The following is a 19714-nucleotide window of genomic DNA, read 5'->3' as shown; positions in this document are numbered from 1 at the left end:
GAAGGGATTTGGCAAGGCCAACAGGTGTACCCTTCCACACTTAAAAAACAAAACAAAACAAAACATTTACTAAGTTCTTCTGTGTGGCTGGCCAGGGGCCACTGTGGGAGTGAACATGACAGGCAGGTCTTGGCCTGCATTCTAGGGAGAAGACAGAAAACCAACTTAAATCATTCGTAGTTTCCACCAACAAGAAAACTATTAGAAGGCATGAGTGCTACAGAGAGAAATAGGTGTAGGAGCGGGCTCTATGGGAAGTCAGGGATCAAAGAAGGCTCTCTGAGGAGGTGACATTTATTCTGAGCCCTGAATCACTTTGCCTTGGGCAACTGGTCAACAAACAGCACTTGTGGTGTTCACCCACAGGGGCACGAGTCTGTTTCAGCAGATGCCCAGCTGCCCTTAGTCAACTTTTTCTCCCTTAGGGCCAAGAAGCCCTTCCCCCAGGAAGCAGCCCTAAGATACTGCGAATCCCACAGGAACACAAACAGTTCTGATTTGGGTGAGGGGCATAACTAGTCTCTAGAAACAAATGAGCCTGGGATCAGGTCTGGGAGACGCGAATAGCAGTGCTCGCTTCACTGGGTCTTTGTGGGCATTAAATGAGTACATGCACTTAAAGCATCAAAGCGCCCGACACAGTAAACGCTCAGGAAGGGGCAACTACCTCGATAAACGTCAATAAATGTCAAAAGTCTCGCTCCGAACTCAGAGGAGGCCAGGCCTTCTTCCTGCGCTTCGGTTTCTCCCGCTGTCCTCTCTGGCCGTGGCACTGGGTGCATTCAGGGTTAGGATCTCCCGAGTCTCTGCACACCCCTGCGGCCTCGGGGCGGTGTACAGTCGAGGAATCCGAGGCCTCAGGGGCATGGGTGGTGGCCTTTGGGAACCGGTGCCTCGGGGGAGCCCATGCCCCGCCCCTCGGTGCCCGCCCCCCTAAGTGACCCCGCCCTCCACATTGGATGGCCCCGCCCCAGTCCCCCCTTCCCAGCCTAGAGCGGGCCCTGCCTGCGCGCTCCTTTAAGGCAGCCTGCGGGAAGAGAAGAGCGTATTTCGCCCCCTCCGACGCCGCCGAGGTAGAGGCTTCACCTTTAAGGCGGCGCAGGGACTGCTGGGAAGGCCGGCGGGATGGAGGCGGTGGGACCCGCTCACGGCTGCGGGTCCGGGTGAAGCGGGGCGGGAGCCGGAACCTGAGCAGGAGCGGGTCCGAGCGGAAGGCGTAGGTCCGCGCGAGCCGATCCGGCCGGGAGAGGGGCCTCTGGGTTGGCCTACGGGAGGGGTCGTCGTGGGCGCAGGCTGTGGGAGAACAAGGCCGGCCTGCTGGGAGGGGGCGCGGTCCTGGGTAGCCGGGGGCGGGAGCGAGGCCTTTTCAGGGGAGGGGTCCCCGGGGCGTCGCGCCGGCCTATGGGGAGGGGTCATTGTGGGCGCGGCCTAGTGGGGGGACGAAGAAGCCGAGATCTCAAGCTCCTGTAGGGGAAGGGTCTCCCGAGGGGCTCTGTGATTCGGCCTGCCTGTTGGGGAAGGGGCTGCCCAAGGGGTTGGGGCTGGATCTAGAGGGGCCGGGGTCTCCCGCACGCGAGTGAGCCTCCACGATCCCTGTAGGACAGCCCCCCCACCTCCAGCCCTCCCTGTCCTGGCTAGGGGAGTACCCGGGAAGTCCTGAGACTGAGCCGCCTCAGCCGGCCTGAGCCGGTGGTCTGGGCCGAATCCGGATCCAACCTCACCGGCCTCACCGCATTGCGTCTCCCGGGCCGAGACGAGCTTGGGCGCGCCCCCTGTAGGCCGAGCGCGGGCACGGTACGGGTTGCTGGCTGGGGGACCCGGGCACCCTGGGGACCCCGGCGTACGGGGACCCGAGGTGTTTACCTAACCCGGGGCGGACGGCGGTGTGGCCCCAGGCCCGGCACGCGCCTGCCCGCCCCCTCGCCTCCACAGGCGGCACGCCATGGCTACGATGGTGCTTCCGCGGGAGGAGAAGCTGAGCCAGGATGAGATAGTGCTGGGCACTAAGGCCGTCATCCAAGGCCTGGAGACCCTGCGCGGGGAGCATCGTGCCCTTCTCGCTCCCTTGGTAGCTCATGAAGCTGGCGAGGCGGAGCCCGGCTCACAGGAGCGATGTGTCCTCCTGCGTCGCTCCCTGGAAGCCATCGAGCTGGGTCTGGGGGAGGCCCAGGTAGGCTGGGCTGGGATGCTGAGGTGGGAGGTCACGGGAGGGATGGAGCCTTCCAGAGGAATCCTGGCAATGTAGGAGCAGAATCTGGGCAGGGAACCATGTGGCCTCTGGAGCCCATGGTAAGACCTTAGTAAATATCTGTTGAAAAATGAATGGGCTTTGGAAACCCCAGCTGTGCCTTGCCTCAAGAGAGCCTGATCATCCTTTAGCCCCCACACAGAACCCTGTTCGTGGCTTCTCTGATGGGTAGCAGAGACTGAATGGCATAGGAGATCAAAAAGAAATCCTTAAGAACCGCCCCCCCCTTCATTCTCTTATTCATTCCTTCACAGGTAAGTTATCAAGTGCCTACTATGTGCCAGGCAATCTGTTATGTGCCAGAGATACAGGTCCAACAAGAGAGACAAGATCTCTGCCCTAATCCACTGGGGAGAGAGTCAGAAACACACATATATTTGTTACATATCCTGATAAGTTCTACAAAGAGAAGAACAAGATCTTGTGATAGCTTATAGCAGGAGGTCTTATTTATTGGACAGGCAAGACTTCTGAGGAAGTGACATTTAAACCAAGACCTGAAGGAAGGAACAAACCGGCCTCCAGAAAAGGGAGGGAGGCGAGAGGTTACATGTGCAAAGGTCCTGAGATAGCAAAGATCTTGTTACGGGAGAAATGAGAGAAGACCTGTCTAACCAGAGCTTCCTGGGGAAGGAGAGGGACAGAAGAGGCCTGTGGAGAAGGTGGGGGCCAGATCATGCTGCACCTTATTAGTTTGGGTTGTATTCTCAGAAAAGCAGGAAGCCTTTGGAGGGCTTCAGTAGTCAAAAGGTAGTCTGCCTTAGATTTTAAAAGCTCCCTTTGGGGGGGCACCTAGCTGACTCAGTAGAACATGGGACTCTTGATCTCGGGGTTGTGAGTTTGAGACCCATGTTGGGTGTAGAGATTACTTTAAAAAAAGAATCTTTTTTTTTTTAAAGATTTTATTTATTTATTCATGAGAGACAGAGAGAGAGAGGCAGAGGGAGAAGCAGGCTCCCCGCTGACCAGGGAGCCCGATGTGGGACTCGATCCCAGGACCCTGGGATCATGACCTGAGCCAAAGGCAGACGCTTAACCATCTGAGCCACCCAGGCGCCCTAAAAAAAGAATCTTAAAAAAAATAAAAACTCCCTTTGGCTGAGGTGTAGAGAATGAACCATACATAGCGAGTCAAGGGTGGAAGCAGGTAGCAGGTAGTTAGCAAGCCACTGCTGGAATTCAAGTGAAAAATGGTAGCTTGGACTACAGAGGTGGCCAGGAGGGAGGAGAGAAGGGGCCCAGTTCTAATGTTCTGGAGGTGGGTCCAGCAGGACCTGGAGGCAGAGTAAGGGAGAGAGAGGAGGGCAGAGTAACTCCCAGATTGTGGCCAGAGCAAGTGAAGGAGACAAGAGAGATTGGATGATCAGGGGTTGTGTTTTGGTCCTCTTTTACGTTGGGGCCGCCAGGACGATATGCAGATGGAGATATTGAGGAAGCACTGGGGTGTACAAGGAGTACACACTTTCTCCAGGGTAGAGTCTTGGCCCCTTCGAATCTTGGCTGAGATGCCGTCTGGCTCCATAAATCTTGGGCAGGTGGCATCATCTTGGTTTCCTTGTCTTTAAAATAGGGCTCATGCCATCTGCTGTATATACTTCCAGGCTGTTTAGGGAATTTTTTAAAAAGCTGGTGGTTGTGGAAACACCTGTCACTTACGCATTTGCTAGTCAACTAGAAAGTGCAGGGTCGCAGACTGCTTGGCCCTCTGGCAGTGCAGTGTGCTGGTCATTCCCTCCTTGGCCACTTGGCTGCCAGGTACAGAGATAAACACACAGGGGGCCCCCTCCTAGTGTGTGCAGACACCAACACAGATGGGCAAGAAGATGGCGTGGAGGGAACGTGCCCTCCTTTCCTTCGGCTGCAGGAATGACCCTGGCTGTGAAGGGTGGAGAAAGAGTAGAGCCTATGCGAGGCTCCAAGGCAGGAAGAGCCTAAAGGCACAGGAAGAGTCCTAGAGGTTGGAGAGAGGGGGAGGGGCTGAAGCTGAGGCCTTTGGGTCCCCTTCCCTTGTGGTTCCCAGACCATCTGGGGGCTTGGGACACGTACACCTCTCCTCTCTAGGAGCTGCATAAGGCCAAGGGCTCACCTTGGCAGAAATCAGGTCTTTCCGTGGCTCTTCAGCCATTTGTCAGGATTCTTAGGAAATTGCTAGCCCTGGGGCAGGGAGCAATGGGATAGTGGCTGTGGCAGCAGGGCTTAGGTACAACCCCCAGGAGAGACAAAGGGAGAGAATGGCTAGCTCAGGGAAAGCGTAGGATCCCACCTAGCCCTCTCCGTGATAACTCAGTGAGGTGGGAATTGGGGTTTTTAATGCAGAGGACTAGCTAGAGGCCCAGGAGAGGGGATGGACTTTCTCAGAGTCCAGTAGAGTCAGCCTAGGAACCCAGGGCTCCTGACCCTGGAAGGAAGGAGCTGGGGTTCCCAAACCTCCTAGGTTCAGGTCTTGGACTAGGGTCTGTTTGGGGCCTTGGGGGGGTGGAACTCCCTTGATGAGAGGAGAACTTGGTGGCCCTCAGTCCTGTAGCTCCTCATAGGCAGGGCCAGGTCCTAACACCCCAGGAGACCCAGGCTGGGGGGTGGACAAGACTCTAACCCTCATCCCGGCTGGCTGGCACCACAGGTGATCCTGGCGCTGTCGAGCCACCTGGGGGCTGTGGAGTCAGAAAAGCAGAAGCTGCGGGCTCAGGTGCGGCGCCTGGTGCAGGAGAACCAGTGGCTGCGAGAGGAGCTGGCTGGGACACAGCAGAAGCTGCAGCGCAGTGAGCAGGCTGTGGCCCAGCTCGAGGAGGAAAAGCAGCACTTGCTGTTCATGAGCCAGATCCGCAAGCTGGATGAGGACACATCCCCCAGTGTGAGCCCCTACCACAGCCACTGTGAGGCCATTGGGCAGGGGGGCCTGGGAGCAGGGAGGGACGTGGAGCCGACTCGGCTCTAACCCAGCCACTGACACGTGGGCTACCATGCCCCTCCTTCCCTGACACTCTTTCTGTCCTCCCCAGGAGGAGAAGGGGGACGTTCCCAAAGACTCTCTGGATGACCTGTTCCCCAACGAGGAGGAGCAGAGCCCAGGTGCAGAGGGGCAGCTGGTTCTGGGGGTGGGGGGGGGACTCCTTGTCCTTGGGACCCAGAGGTCACCAGAAACGGTGACCAGAAGGCCACCATGTTCTTTCCTGCCTCATTTCTGATCATCGCATCCCAGCATGTTGGAGTTTAAAAGGCAGGTTTCACATGTTGCTTCTCTCCCACTAACTTTTTTTTTTTTTCTTTTTCTCCCACTAACTTCTGAGAAACAGGTATCATAGTTCAGAGCTTTGGAGCAGCCTGACCTGGGTTCAAGTCCTGCTCTGCCACTAGTCATTCTGGGACCACTGGTTTCTTTCCCTCTCTGAGCCTCCTCTGAAGGTTATGGAGGATGCACGCACAGGACTGAGCCCCAGGCCAGTGCTTGCCTTGCTAATAGCACTGAGCACACATATCAGAGTCTCCTTTCTGCAGATGGGAAACTGGCTCGGGAGGTTAGGTGGCTTGCTCTACAACACACAGCTTGAGGTATTGGGGCTGGGATTCTACCCACTACAGATGGGGAAACAGGCGGAATAGCTAGTGACTTGCCCAGGGCCACACGTCAGGTAGGTCAAAGGCATCGCTATGGTATGGGCAGTTGGTACATCTGATCTGCCCTTGGCCTTGCAGCCCCCAGCCCTGGAGGAGGAGATGTGGCTGCCCAGCACGGGGGCTATGAAATCCCAGCACGGCTCCGCACCCTGCACAACCTAGTGATTCAGTACGCCTCCCAGGGCCGCTACGAGGTGGCCGTGCCACTCTGCAAGCAGGCACTTGAGGACCTGGAAAAGACCTCAGGCCACGACCACCCTGATGTCGCCACCATGCTGAACATCCTGGCTTTGGTCTATCGGTGAGGGTGCCTCTGGCCACAGTCATCCATGGGAGTCTGCACACTTCCTGAAGGCTCCAGCCCTGGGTCACAAACCCTCAGTCCCTGCTGTGGGCCAGGACTGGGCAGTTGGGCAGGAGAGAGAAGGAGATTATGCCCAGAGAGGGCTGAACCCACAGAGTACCTAGATCTCCCCCCAGGCTTAGTCTGTTGGAGGAGAAAGGCTTGGGCATAACTATGGATGGGGACAGCACAGCTTCTCTGATCATTAAGGCTTAAGAAGGGGGGACGTCGGGTGGCTCAGTTGTTAAGGCTTAAGATGAGTTGCCCAGAACATGAGAGGCTTGCAAAAGTTTTCCTTGGCAGAAAGAACAGTATGAGCAAAGGCCCTGGGGAATAGGCAACAGGGTACACTGAGCATGAGGAAGTGGGGGTAGAATCCTGGGGAGTCTGGCTCATCCCCCAGCACTCAATGCCCTGGTGAGTTGTAAGTGAATGTTCAAAGTCACCCCAAGCTCCTGGAGGGCAGGGGCTGACCAGGTCTTCCCAAGCTCTGGGTAATAATCATGTCCACTCATCAGTAAATCCAGGAGGAGTGACCACAGGGATCTGGGACCAGTAGGGGGAGGGCCTTGGGCTAGAGGATACCCCTCACCATGCTTCTGCCTGCACCCAGGGACCAGAACAAGTACAAAGAGGCTGCTCACCTGCTCAACGATGCCCTGGCCATCCGTGAAAAGACACTGGGCAAAGACCACCCGGCTGTGAGTGAGAGTGGGTGGGAGGTGGGATCTGCCCCTGCCCTGTGTTGGGCAGGGCCCCAGGTCATTGAGCCTCCATTCTCCTACCCCCCAGGTGGCTGCAACACTAAACAACTTGGCAGTTCTGTATGGCAAGCGGGGCAAGTACAAAGAGGCCGAGCCACTGTGCAAGCGGGCACTGGAAATCCGAGAGAAGGTGGGAGCAGGCAGGGCTGGGCAGGCCGGCTGGGCCTGGCAGGCAGGGGCCTAGGGCAGCCCTGAGCCCAGCCGCTGGCTCCCACTCCTATCCCAGGTCCTGGGCAAGTTTCATCCGGATGTGGCCAAGCAGCTGAGCAATCTGGCCCTGCTGTGCCAGAACCAGGGCAAAGCTGAGGAGGTAGAATACTACTACCGGAGGGCCCTGGAGATCTATGCCACACGCCTTGGGCCTGATGACCCCAACGTGGCCAAGACCAAGAACAACCTGGTACCCTGGGCCAGGAGTGGGGAGGGAGGAAAGGAGGATTGGGGAGGAAGGAAGGAAAAGGCTCAGCTCCCTTCATCCTGCTCACTCCGTGGCCCCTTTCCTCTAGGCCTCCTGCTACCTAAAGCAGGGCAAGTACCAGGATGCAGAGACCCTGTACAAGGAGATCCTCACCCGCGCTCATGAGAAGGAGTTTGGTTCTGTCAATGGTGAGTCTCTGACCACCATGTGCCCCCAGCTCACACAGCGCAGGCCCGCCTAGCCATCAGCATCCAGGGCAAATACTTCAGCTGGGTGGGCCCTTGTGGGGTCTGGCTGGTTGCCAGCCACTTGTGTGCATGTGTGAAAACACATACACGACACACAGCTTCCTGGGTCCTGCTGGTGCTGTTACACACCCTTTGCATAGCCCATGCCCTGAGCCCAGAGTCTTTTCCCCTTCCTCTGCTGGGCAATTCCTGTTCACCATGAGGGCCCACCCCAAATGTCTCCCCCGCTAGGAAGCCACCTTCCGGCCCCCAGTGGTCAGTCATTTCCTGCTCTGGGATCACACGGCCTGGCCTATCATTCAGGCCTAGCATGTGTCTCAGGCTGTGGGCTTGAGGCATTTAAAGATGTGCTCCCCCCAGCCCTCAATCGCAAGCCCCTCAAGCACAGGCTTGTGCCATGTCATCTCCTTGTTCCAGAAGAGGGTCAGAATTGTTTCAAGTCTGTTTTTTGTTCACTGTTTCATTCATTCATTCATTCATTCATTCATTCAACAAAGCCCAACCCTGATCCTTCCTGGGTACCCCTAACCGCCTCCCCAGACCCCAGTCCTATGTTTCAACCAGGAGAAGCCTATATGGGAGGCTGGTGACAGCCCCCTTTCTCCCCCCAGGGGACAACAAGCCCATCTGGATGCATGCAGAAGAACGGGAGGAGAGCAAGGTAGCTCTATGGGCAGGGCTGGGGTGGTCTGGGTAGGGAGGGTGAGGCTAGGGATGTGTAGAGGGGAGGGACTTGTGCCACCTCCCCTGACCATTCCTTCCCCCAGGACAAGCGCCGGGACAGCACCCCCTATGGAGAATATGGCAGCTGGTATAAGGCCTGTAAAGTAGACAGGTGAGGACAACGGGGCAGGGCTGGAAATAGAGCAGGTAGTAGGGAAACAGCATCCTGGGTGGGGGCCAAGTCCAGGCTCTACACTCCATAATGCTCACCCCCAGAACACACACCTCTTTGTCAACTTGTCTTTCAAGACCTGGGTCACAGGCCCCCTGTCCCAAAAAGGCTCTCTGCCCTGGGACAGCCCAATTTTCTTGCTTTTGGGTCTCCTAGCTTTTAGTCCTGGTGGCAACATCCCACGTAGGGCTCTGGGCCCAGGTCCCCAACCCTAGGAACCTGGGGTGATTCCAAGACAGGAGAGTCTAAGTAGGCCGAGCACAAGGCTGGACACGAGGGGAGAGATTCTGGTTGGCTGGATGGTTCCTTGGGGCCCAAAGTGGGCCGGATGCTAGGATGGGCCTGGTTCCTGGGGAACACGGAGTTTGAGACTGCCCTGCTGTCCTGTCCACAGCCCCACAGTCAACACTACCCTGCGCAGCTTGGGGGCCCTGTACCGGCGCCAGGGCAAGCTAGAAGCTGCACATACACTGGAGGACTGTGCCAGCCGCAGCCGCAAGCAGGTGGGGCAACAGGCATGAGGGGTGTGGGCAGGGACCTGGGTGGCCCTTGTGTTCCCATCAGGATTCAGGGCTCCACCTGATGTGCCCTGCCACTCCCTCAGGGCCTGGACCCCGCAAGCCAGACCAAGGTGGTGGAACTGCTGAAAGATGGCAGCGGTGGGCGGGGAGACCGCCGGGGCAGCCGAGACGTGGCGGGGGTTGCCGGGGCACGGCCTGAGTCTGACCTCGAGGAGGCAGGGCCTGCAGCTGAGTGGAGTGGGGTGAGTCTAGGGGCTGGGGTGGGCCAGGAGGCTGGGTAGTCAGTGTGGCAGAGACAGACTTATCCCCCCACAGGACGGCAGTGGCTCCTTGCGGCGTAGCAGCTCCTTTGGGAAGCTCCGAGATGCCCTGAGGCGTAGCAGTGAGATGCTCGTGAAGAAGTTGCAGGGTGGTAGCCCCCAGGAGCCTCCTAACCCCAGGTGAGCCTCTGCCTTGGATGGGCCCTCCACCCAGGGTGAGCCTCTCAAGAACCCACCCCATGGCCCACCAACCCCAGATGAGTTCCTGATCTAGGTGAACTCCCTCATCTCCCTCAAGCTCCACCACCCACCTAATCTGCTCCCCTCCCATCAGCCTCCATCTCCAGCCCCATCCTGACCCTTTCCCACATCCTCCCCACTTCCACCCTTGGCAAATCCAGGCATTCCTTTCTCCTCAGGATGAAGCGGGCCAGTTCCCTCAACTTCCTCAACAAGAGTGTGGAAGAGCCAGTCCAGGTATGGCCGGGTGGGTGTTGGGGCACTGGGCAGTGAGGCCCAGGCCCCAGAGCCCAAAGACTGCATGTCCTCTGTAATTGCCAAGCTTGTCAATCATATCTGTTTATCTAGAAACCTTTCCAGCTCTGTGCCAGGCCTGGCTTTGGGCTGGACACTGGGAAGACAAATGAGGGAAACCAAGCTCCTGCATGGGGTGGACATGCAAGTGGCCAGTGCCAACACAGTGATGCGTGGAGGTGGGCGGGAGTGCCAGAGCATCAGGACATGGTCAGGGGCTCAGCTCAGGGACTCTGGCTGCTGGGGCCCCTTCTGGCCAGGGAAGTACAGCCTGGCAGCAGCGCGAAGCTGAGCCACCTGGCCCCTCTGCCCACAGCCTGGAGGCACAGGCTTCTCTGACAGCCGCACCCTCAGCTCCAGCTCCATGGACCTCTCCCGACGAAGCTCCCTCGTGGGCTAATCCTGAAGGGGCAGCGCCAGAGCCTCCACCCAGCACTGCCCCCATCCCCAGCCCTTCGCATGGGCCTGCTGCTTGCCCCACCTGTCTCTCCCAAGGACCCCCGTCTTTTCTGTTCAATCTCAGGGTAACCTCCTCCCTTGTCATCTCAGCCTAAGCTCTGGAGGCTGGGCCTGCCCGCTCCAGCTCTACCCCTTATTTATTCCATCCAGCAGGGCCCCCTCTTTAGGTTCAGGGCCAGGTGAGGGACTGGCCAGGGTCTCCAAGGTAGAGACTCAGTGGCCCGCCCTCCCCAGGCCTCCGAGCCAACACTAAGCACCTGCCGTCCCTTCAGCACTCCTGCCCTCCTGCCCCCCGGCCGTTGCTTCTGTATATAGAGAAATAAGTTATTGGCCGCGCCCCTCCCCTCAGTCCACGGTACTGCCCTGTTCTCCCCTCATCCTGCCCTTCTCTAGTGGTACCGCCCAGGCCTTAATCACCCCCCATTCCGCGCGGTGGTATCTTCCAGGCTCTACATCTCGGGGGCGGCGCCTCCCCAAAGGGTTCCCTGGGCCTTCTCGCGCTCCTCCTGGCCTCTGAGGGACGAGTTGAGCCCCACCATCGCCCTGTGCCCCAGGACGGAGAGCCCTCCCCTTGCCGGTCCTCTCACCGCCGGGCCCTGCCCAGCATCCCGGCCTTATGCACTGCCCCTCCCGCCCGGCCCCGCCCAGGCACGGCCTGACTCCGCCCCGGGCACCGCCCGTCGAGCCATCCTGCCACGCCTCTTCCCACGCCTGCCGCTTCTCGCTAGGGGCAGTGATGGCCCCTGTGGCAGGAGGGGCTGCCCCAGTTGGGGGGGTGAGGCGGTCGCTCTCTATTTTCAAATGTTGCTGTAGAAATAAAGACCGTTTGAATCTGAGCCGGGCTTGTTTTGGGGCGGAGGCCAAGGGCCCCCAGCGTCTCTAGGTTGGGGGTGAGGTCGGGAGAGGTTGCGAGCGAGCGAGCATGTGTGTCGCTCACGTACGGTCCCGCGCTGATGGAGCCCAGATATTTTGCTCCTATCCCGGGTTGGTTTGGGGGCCTCACAGATTGAGTTTTTTCTAACAACCTTCATCTCTGAGGCTCTGGAGACCGCGGGCTTTGAACTCTGCCCCTTCCTAAGCTGTTTAATCTTGAGCGAGTTACCGAGACTAGACCTTTTCCATCTATAAATGTGGGTGACGACACCCTCCGGGGGCTGCGTCTGAGTTAGGAGTGCCAGCACACCAAGAACCCCAAATAAATGAACTAATGCTAACAACTCCGGGAACTGCGAGGGTAGGGATGACTACCTCTGCCAGACAGACGTGAAATGTGTCAACCCCAGCCCAAAATTGACCGCTCATCGTCGGAACGCGTCTGGTCCCCGAGAGCTGTCTCAAGCCCAGGTACAGCTATAGGGAGCGAACTACAAGCCCCAGAAGGCAATGCGCGGCGACGATGGGGCGTGGGCTAGGAGCTGCTGTCTCGGGTTTGCGCCTGCGCAACGGGTGTGTGTGTGAGTGTGTGTGTGTGAGTGTGTGTGTGTGAGAGAGCGAGAGCGAGCGCTGGGCAAAGTAAGGAGACTACAAGTTCCGAGAAGCAACGCGGTAAGGCCCAAGTCGGGAGTGTTTGCGCCTGCGCGTCGCGGGCGGGGCCTCTGGGGCGGAGCGGCCACCATCTTGGAACGGGAGGCGGAGCAGAGCTGACTGGGAGCGACCGAGCGGGCCACCGCAGCCGCCATGAACCCCGAATAGTGAGTGAGCCCCGCCCGCGCCGTCCGGCGCAGCCTCGATCCCGAGTACGGGGCTGTACGCTTACCGGGGTTGTCTGGCCTGGGTCAGGACTGAGCGGCGCCCCCACATCCGGGTCCCTCTTCCGCTGACCCCCCTCCCTCACATCCGGGTCCTGCCCCTCCCCCCGGGGGCCCCAGGACCCCAGCTCGGCACCCCGAGTTCTTGCACCCGGGACCCAGACACTGCGACCCCAAGGGGTACTACTTGGAGCCCGAAGCACCGGCCCCTTACAGGCCTTATTGGTCAGGTGACCCCGCAGCCTCGGTCTCTCCAGGCCTCAGTTTCCCCACCTGCTGCTTGCCGTGGCGGTCTGGGTGCTGACGACGGTCCCGGCGTTTTGGAGCCGGTCCAGTTTCGGGCCCTTTAGGTCTGACAGTAAATCTTTTCTGTTTTTCCCTTTCTCCCGGAATCCGGTTCCTGGGGCTGGTCAGACGCGGGAGGCCCCGAGGTGCCGCTCTGGGTTGCTCTCCCGGAGGTCCTCCCCTCCCGGGCTGCCGCCTCGCCCCTTGCGGGGTCTAGCTGTCCTGCCGCTCCTGGAGGCCAGTCCCTTCCCGCCCTCTCCTCACCTTTGCGCAGGCCCCCTGCGCCACCGTCACACCCCTTCCCTTCGCCGTCACGCTGCCGATGAAGTTTAGATGAATGTGGCATTTGTTTCTCCCCTTCCAGTGGGATTCTCTGTACCTCAGACTCTCCTCACTTCTTGGTCACTCCCCCTGCGGGTAGGTGGCCCACATCTCTGCCCCGGACTTCTCATTGACAGTTTTCCCCAAGTGTCCGTTGTCTTCTTCCTCTTCTGCCACTTCCTTTTTCTCCTCCAGATCCAGGCCTCAGATTTCCTTGGGGAAGGGTGAAGCGCATGAGCTGGATTATAAGGGACACAGAAGGGAACCAACAGGCTCTCACAGAGACTTTGGAGTCTGAACCTGGTTTCCAGTCTTAAAGTTAACAGCTGTGTAACTTAGGGCAAGTCACTTCCCTCTTCTGACCTCTGGTTTCCTCATTAGTTGGGAATAACACCATCCACTTCACAGAGCTGATGTGAGGCTTAAATGAGATGATGCATTTGCAGTATTTAGCACAGGGCCAGGTACAAAGTAGGAACCCAGTACATTTTAACTGCCATCATTGGTACTCGTTGACCACCTCTTAGAGGCTTCATACCAGGCTCTTACTCTTTACTCACTTAACAGGCTCTAGGCTGGGCCCTAGCTTCCATTTCTGGGGCCTCCCCTGCCAAGCCAGGTAGGCCCCAGGGCAGTGGAGGGGGTTCCCCAACTAGCCCCTACTGGCCCAGAGACCATGGAGTCTGTTAGGTCTCAGGGTAGGATACCCAGCTTTTTCTCCTAAGGATTGTGATCCTTGATGGCAGGTCATGTCCCTCTCTGCCTCAGCTTCCTTCTCTGTAAAGTGGAAATTCAGACTCAGTCCTTTGGGCCAGCTATAATATGGGGGGTGGTCAGCCCTCCTCTTCCCAGGACTTGTGAGAGGGTACTGTGAACACCTTAATATTCTAAACCAAGGCAAGTCTCACATCATGGGAGAAGGCCATAGTTGTGATTGCAGGATGGCATGGCGGGTGGGCTTCCTGCCTTCCTTCATGCCTTCCCATCCTTTCTTTCTAGTGACTACCTGTTTAAGCTGCTTTTGATTGGTGATTCGGGCGTGGGCAAGTCATGCCTGCTTCTGCGGTTTGCTGTGAGTAAGAAGCCTCCCATACCATCCACCTGGGGTCCTGGCTGGTGGCAGGAGGGAGGGGGACAACCTAGAGCACAGCAGTTGCAAGACCTTGGAACCAAGGATGAAGTCGCAGGACCTCCTAGTAGCATCTCTGACTGAACAGAGACACAGGGCTGCAGGTTGGGGTGCTGAGAATGGGGGCTTAGCAGTTACAAGCTTGGCCAGGGCAGGAACCTGGAGGTAGATTTTCCAAATGGACTTTGGGCCTGTTCACCTAGGTCATTGGTCCCTACTTTTCCAGGATGACACATACACAGAGAGCTACATCAGCACCATTGGGGTGGACTTCAAGATCCGAACCATTGAGCTGGATGGCAAAACCATCAAACTTCAGATCGTGAGTGTTGCTATTCCCAGTCCCTGGTACAGAAGCAGCCATCTTGGGAGTGGTGGAGGCTCTGGGCAAGTAGCCCAGGGCTGACCTGCCCTTCTCTCCTACTGTCTTGTAGTGGGACACAGCTGGTCAGGAGCGGTTCCGGACCATCACTTCCAGCTACTACCGGGGGGCTCATGGCATCATTGTGGTGTACGATGTCACCGACCAGGTACTCCTGGGGTCACATCTCCAGTTTTGTCTCCTCATCTTCAGGTCTTTGGTTTTTGTTTTTTTGTCTTGTTCTGTTTTTTTAGAATTTTATTTTTTTAAGTAATCTGCACACCCAGCATTGGGGTTGAACTCACAACCTCGAGATCAAGGATCACATGCTCTGCTAACCGAGCCAGCCAGGCACTCCAGGTCTTTGGTTCTTGTTTCTTTTTACTCTTCCCATCCTCTCTTCTGGGTGATGCCTGGAAGGGAAGACTGTACTTGGACTCATTTCATTAGGAGGGAAACAGCTGCAGAAATGCATCCTCCTGAGGCCCCACTGCAGGGCGTTGGCAGAAACAGGCCTCACACCTCCGGCTAAACTTGCCACCTTATTCTAGACTTTCTAGGCACCTATGTTTCGTAGGGGTTTAGTCAGCTGATCGGTTGCTGTGCTGGGCCCATGACTTCCTGTGTGAAGACACTGTGGAGAAGCGATTAAAGGGCTTTAGACAAGGAGGTGAGGGAGCCCTGCGCTCTGAGCGCATTGTGAGCAGAGGTAGGAGCCCTGTGTCTGCTGTGGCAGCATTAGTCGTGTGTCACTAGCAGTGGTGGTGCTATTAACAGGCTGAAGCAGTCCCAGCGTATCTTACGGTTTATAGAACTTGTCACGGTCTCTTAACACTCTAAAGAAGTCTGTACTAGGTTCCCATTTTACAGATGAGGAAATGGGTCAGAGTGGTGAGGAGACTTGCCTTGGGGCCGTGCAGTTAAGTGGCAGCAACAGAAAACCTGGGTCAACTGATTCTACTTGCTTTATTCTTTCTACTAAACCTTGTTGCTTAGTGGGGACCAGGCCCTGGGGACATGGAAATGCTTACATCAGCCCTGGGCCTGGAGGAGCTCCTGCTCCGAGGGGCAGCTGGGCCCTTGGGCTCACCAGGAACTCATGATGTCTTCTGGACAACAAGCTGTGGGTGGACTCTGCTCTACTCAGAGGTCATCAGGGACCTCTAGCTGCCAAGTTCCATGACCTCATTTCAGTTCTTGCTCTGATTGACCTCTCATGGCTTTTACCTTCATTCTCCTCCCTCTACTTGGAAGGTTCACTATCTCCAGCTCTCCTACCTCTTGCTGCATTAGGTTCTCTTTTCAGCGACTTTTTACTGGTTTGCCCTGTACCACCACCACCACACTCCCTGCCTCCCCCCACCCCCACCCCCCCACCCCCCCAATCTTGTGCTTCCTACTGTCCGTGCATGGGTCTGGTCACTTTGTAGTTTGGCTTCTGTCTTATGTTCTATGATTCCTATGTACACAGTTATCACTCTGGATATTCTCTGTGTTCTACTTTGCTGGCACTTTTTTTTTAAGGTTTTATTTATTTATTTGACAGAGAGAGACACAGCGAGAGAGGGAACACAAGCAGGGGGAGTGGGAGAGGGAGAAGCAGGCTTCCCGCGGAGCAGGGAGCCCGATGTGGGATCCCAGGACCCTGGGATCATGACCTGAGCTGAAGGCAGACGCTTAATGACTGAGGCACCCAGGCGCCCCTACTCTGCTGGCACTTTGTGTAGTAATTCTAATCTTCATGGTATCACCCAGTGAAGTAAGTGTGGGGTCCCTGTTTTCCAGATGAAATATGCTTGGGGAGGTGTTAGGTAACTTGTCCATGGTCTCATAGCTAGGAGGGGCAAGGCTAGTGTTGGCTTCTGAACTTACCCTTCCCTGCCCCTAGCCAACCTCTGCTGAGCTCCAGATCATCTTCAGAACTCAGCATGTCCAGCACTGGCCTCACCCTCTCTCCCTAAACTGGCTCCTGCATCCCCATCTTTGTTACAGAGTTCCTGTTGGCCTGTCCAGAAAACTCTTCCCTCCCCCCTCTCTCCCGTCTGTTCCCCCCACACACACTTCTCTTTCAAGTCCGTTCCCTTGTAACAATAGCAGTGATGAGGATGACAGCAGCTCCTGCTAATTAAGCGCTTATTATAAGACAGGCCTGCGTTCCATTATCTCTTGCGTACAACAGCCCGACGGGGAGCTGCTGTTTTATCAAAATGAGGAAGCTGAAGCTCAGAGAGGTCATGTGACAAATCTAGGGTCACACAGTAAATGGCAGAGCTGGAGCTCACCCAAAATGGTTTGACTCTAAATCCTGTGCTCTTCCTTGCCTCACTCCCTGACTCAGGGCACATCTTCCCTAGATTATTTCAGCCACCTCCCAGTTGGTCACCATCTTCTTGCCAGTCTGATCGGGCCTCTACACTCCTGTCCGGACTGTCTTCCCAGAACACAGGTGTGCTTCTGCTGCTCCCTTCCTAAGAAAACCTTTCCTGGGCTCCTAGTTGTCCAGTTTAGCCAGGCTAAGACCTTCCATCCTCTGGCCTGCCTCCTTTCCCCTTCCTTCTGTGCTCAGGGCCTGGGTCGCAGCAGCCTTCCACTTCTCCCTGCTCCCATCCCGAAGCTTGACCTGGTGTAGGTCATCTCCTCGCCTTGCACCTTTCCCATCCTTCCACTTGCTTCCACACAAGGCCAGTTCGTCCCCTCAGACATAGGTCAGCCGTAGTCTCTCCGGGCAGAGGCGGTCCTGGAGCTCCGGCAGCACTCATCACCCTGTTTTGCCATTGTGTGTGTGTCCTGGTTTAGTCCTCCACTGTCCCGAGTGCCTTAGGGCAGGACCCAGGTATTTGTCCCTTCTTTGTCCACAGGGTCCAGCCTGGGACATGGCAGCAGGTGTACGTTTGAACCCAGTGGGATATCACCACACACCTCTGATTCCTCAGAAGGGAAAACGTGCCTCTAGCCCAGCCATGTTCCTAAAAGTTCTGTCTTTGTTTAGGAGCCAGGGGTAGGGGGTAGGGAGTGACCAGCTGTTGGGAGAGCCGGTCTGAGCAAGGAGGCTGATAGTGCCAGAAGCAGGACGAATGTCTGGCTCTGTTCCCAGGATACATGTCTCCCTCATAGGCCAGAATCTCCTCTGTGAGGACCCTCCACCTACCATTGGGCTAAAAGACTTCATACCTTTCAGGGATCTTAGGGCCACTGTAGGAACTTTGTGATTCTTGCTAACTTGTTCCCCTCCATTTCTGTCTCCTCTCTGGTCTTTCTCCTGTTGTCATTTGCTCCCCACATGTTTTTGGCCCTTTCTGTGTCTTGGGGAAACTAGCTGCAGGAGGCAGAGCTGGCTGGCCCTTAGGCCTAGGCTGTTTAGGTATTGGAGCTGTTGGCAGACAGCTGGTGCTGTGCCAGGTTTGGCTTTAAGGGTGTCAGATGGAGTGGGTCAGGGAGGAGATCTAAGCCTGAAGGAGAGAGAGCTTCCTCTGGGTTCCTGAGCTCAGGGCTCCTGTCTCTCTCTCGGGAGCCCAGGGAAATCCCCTTCAAAAGCCCCTGTTCTGGCCTTGAGTAGGGGTGGGCATTTGGGAGCAAAATAACTTTTGATTCTGGCTCCTCTAGGAATCCTATGCCAACGTGAAGCAGTGGCTACAGGAGATCGACCGCTATGCCAGTGAGAATGTCAATAAGCTCCTGGTGGGCAACAAGAGCGACCTCACCACCAAGAAAGTGGTGGATAACACCACAGCCAAGGTGGGTGGGGCCTGGGTCAGGCCACCCAGGGTGGGTTGGCCTCTGCTGCCCCTCACACCTCCTTCCCCTCCTCTTCTCTCTTCTCTCCTTGTCAGGAGTTTGCAGATTCTCTGGGCATCCCCTTCCTGGAGACGAGTGCCAAGAACGCTACCAATGTTGAGCAGGCATTCATGACCATGGCTGCTGAGATCAAAAAGCGGATGGGGCCTGGGGCAGCCTCAGGGGGTGAGCGGCCCAACCTCAAGATCGACAGCACCCCTGTGAAGCCAGCTGGTGGCGGCTGTTGCTAGAAGGGGCACGTGGGGTGGGACGGGAGGGGGCACCTTCTCCAGATGATGCCCCTGGAGGGGATAGGAGGTGCCTCCCTCTCCTGGGGCATTTGAGTCTGTGGCTTTGGGGTGTCCTGGGCTCCCCATCTCCCTCTGGCCCATCTGCCTGCTGCCCTGAGCCCTGGTTTTGTCACGGCCCCCAAGGGAGGACACCCAGGACCTTTGGCTGGGGTGGGGATGTGGGCTTGCTCTGCTGCTGCCTCTAGGTAACTTTAAAAGCTACCCTCCCACACACCTTTCCTTGGGATGAGGGCTCCTCTGTTTCCCTTCCTTGCCCCCCATGTATGCTGCAGTGGGTTTCTTTCCTTACCCCTTTACCTTCTCCCCCCACTCCCCTTCCCCAAGAGCTGGGAGCCTCCCTGGCCTCTACAGTCCCTGGCTGCAGTCAGCACCGGGGGCCAGGAATGGGACCAGGGGATCCAGGACCCAGGATCCAGGGCCCTGGGCTGGACCTCAGGAAGGGCATGGGGGCCACAGGGGCCCAGCAGCCCACCCTTGCCTCTCCCTGCCTCTCCTTCCCACCCCTTCCATACTCACAGCTCCAGCCGTCCAGCTGCGGTGGGGTCTGAGCACATCTAGAGCAGGTGGGCAGGCAGCCATGCTGGGCCTGTGTCTTGAGCCCAGAGGGAGCCTGCTCTTGCCACCCCCTGCCCTGCCAGAGCCAGGCCCATGTGCTGCCTGCCCACCGTGCCCCTTTGTCCCCATGGCAGGCAGAGGTGGAAGGCCCACTGTGCCGGAGGCCAGGCACCAGCCTTAACCCTCACTCTGCCAGCACCTCTTCCCTTTCCCCGAGGCAGCACATCTGGCTTATTCTCCCCCTTCTGTTCTTTGGAGCCTACGAGGGCAGGTCCTCATACCCTGTCACCACTACTCCTCCGGGGAATGTGGGTGCAAACCCAGGGTCCAGGGCCTCTCCCCTCACCCCCTCCCACCCAGGATCCTAGCCCCCTGCCCTCTGGCACAGCTTCTTCCTGCAGAAAAAACAAACCTTTGGTCTCTACCTGAAAAGCCATGTACCTTGTGCTGTCTCTCGCCTGTCCCACCTGTGCCCTGCCCTCCAGCTTGTATTTAAGTCTCTGGGGTGCCCCCACTCCCAGGTTCCCCTCTGGTGTCATGTCAGGCATTTTGCAAGGAAAAGCCACTTGGGGAAAGACAGAAAGGACAAAAAATAAATAAATTTCCACTGGCCCTCGGGTGAGCCGAGGGTTTTTGCAAGGAAGCTGTGGTGGTTGAGTGTGGTCTGTGGTGGGAGCTGTCTTGGGGTGGGGAAATGGAACTGGGGCCCTGGGCTTAGCTGGCTGTACAGGGGTCCTGGCTTGGGCTGTGTGTCCTAGGGTTGCTGTTGAAAGTCCTTGACCCACTTCCTAAAGCCAGGAGTGCTGCCTGCTTTTGCTTCTGTGGGATGTCCCCACGGGCCCAGCACGGTTCCAGCAGGCGGGGAGCAGGCGGCCATCAGCGAGTACCTGGTGAGCCGCGGCCAACACCCACACAGGCGCACAGC

The 19714-nt window shown here is 57.3% G+C and overlaps 2 protein-coding genes across 11 annotated transcripts; both read left to right on the top strand.

The window, feature by feature from the left end:
- Window positions 1-970: 970 nt before the first annotated feature.
- Window positions 971-11141, top strand: KLC2 (kinesin light chain 2). Of its 10 annotated transcripts, none has more exons than XM_073883443.1 (17): window positions 1010-1073; window positions 1600-1794; window positions 1896-2170; window positions 4869-5099; window positions 5248-5317; window positions 5942-6164; window positions 6820-6907; window positions 6999-7100; window positions 7197-7370; window positions 7477-7576; window positions 8248-8297; window positions 8404-8471; window positions 8926-9034; window positions 9136-9294; window positions 9368-9492; window positions 9732-9789; window positions 10752-11141. In XM_073883443.1, exons 3-17 carry the CDS (start codon window positions 1943-1945, stop codon window positions 10962-10964), a joined length of 1998 nt encoding a protein of 665 aa, XP_073739544.1. In that variant the 5' UTR covers window positions 1010-1073; window positions 1600-1794; window positions 1896-1942; the 3' UTR covers window positions 10965-11141. The 10 variants fall into 10 exon arrangements, with proteins under 10 accessions (XP_073739543.1, XP_073739544.1, XP_025734123.1 ...); XM_073883441.1 differs by lacking the exon at window positions 1010-1073 and adding an exon at window positions 1090-1220; XM_073883440.1 differs by lacking the exon at window positions 1010-1073 and adding an exon at window positions 1091-1216 and having other exon boundaries at window positions 1600-1789.
- Window positions 11142-11787: 646 nt separating this feature from the next.
- Window positions 11788-19432, top strand: RAB1B (RAB1B, member RAS oncogene family). Its single transcript, XM_025878340.2, has 6 exons — window positions 11788-11996; window positions 13659-13731; window positions 14015-14110; window positions 14223-14318; window positions 17753-17884; window positions 17980-19432. The coding sequence occupies exons 1-6, from the start codon at window positions 11983-11985 to the stop codon at window positions 18172-18174; spliced, it is 606 nt and encodes a 201-aa protein (XP_025734125.1). The 5' UTR covers window positions 11788-11982; the 3' UTR covers window positions 18175-19432.
- The last annotated feature ends 282 nt before the right edge of the window (window positions 19433-19714 follow it).

Source organism: Callorhinus ursinus, unplaced genomic scaffold, assembly GCF_003265705.2.
Source record: "Callorhinus ursinus isolate GAN/ISIS: 27379988/994484 unplaced genomic scaffold, GSC_fseal_2.0 scaffold51, whole genome shotgun sequence".
In the NCBI taxonomy this organism is placed as follows: Eukaryota; Metazoa; Chordata; class Mammalia; order Carnivora; family Otariidae; genus Callorhinus; species Callorhinus ursinus.
This window is presented reverse-complemented; position numbering and strand designations above follow the sequence as displayed.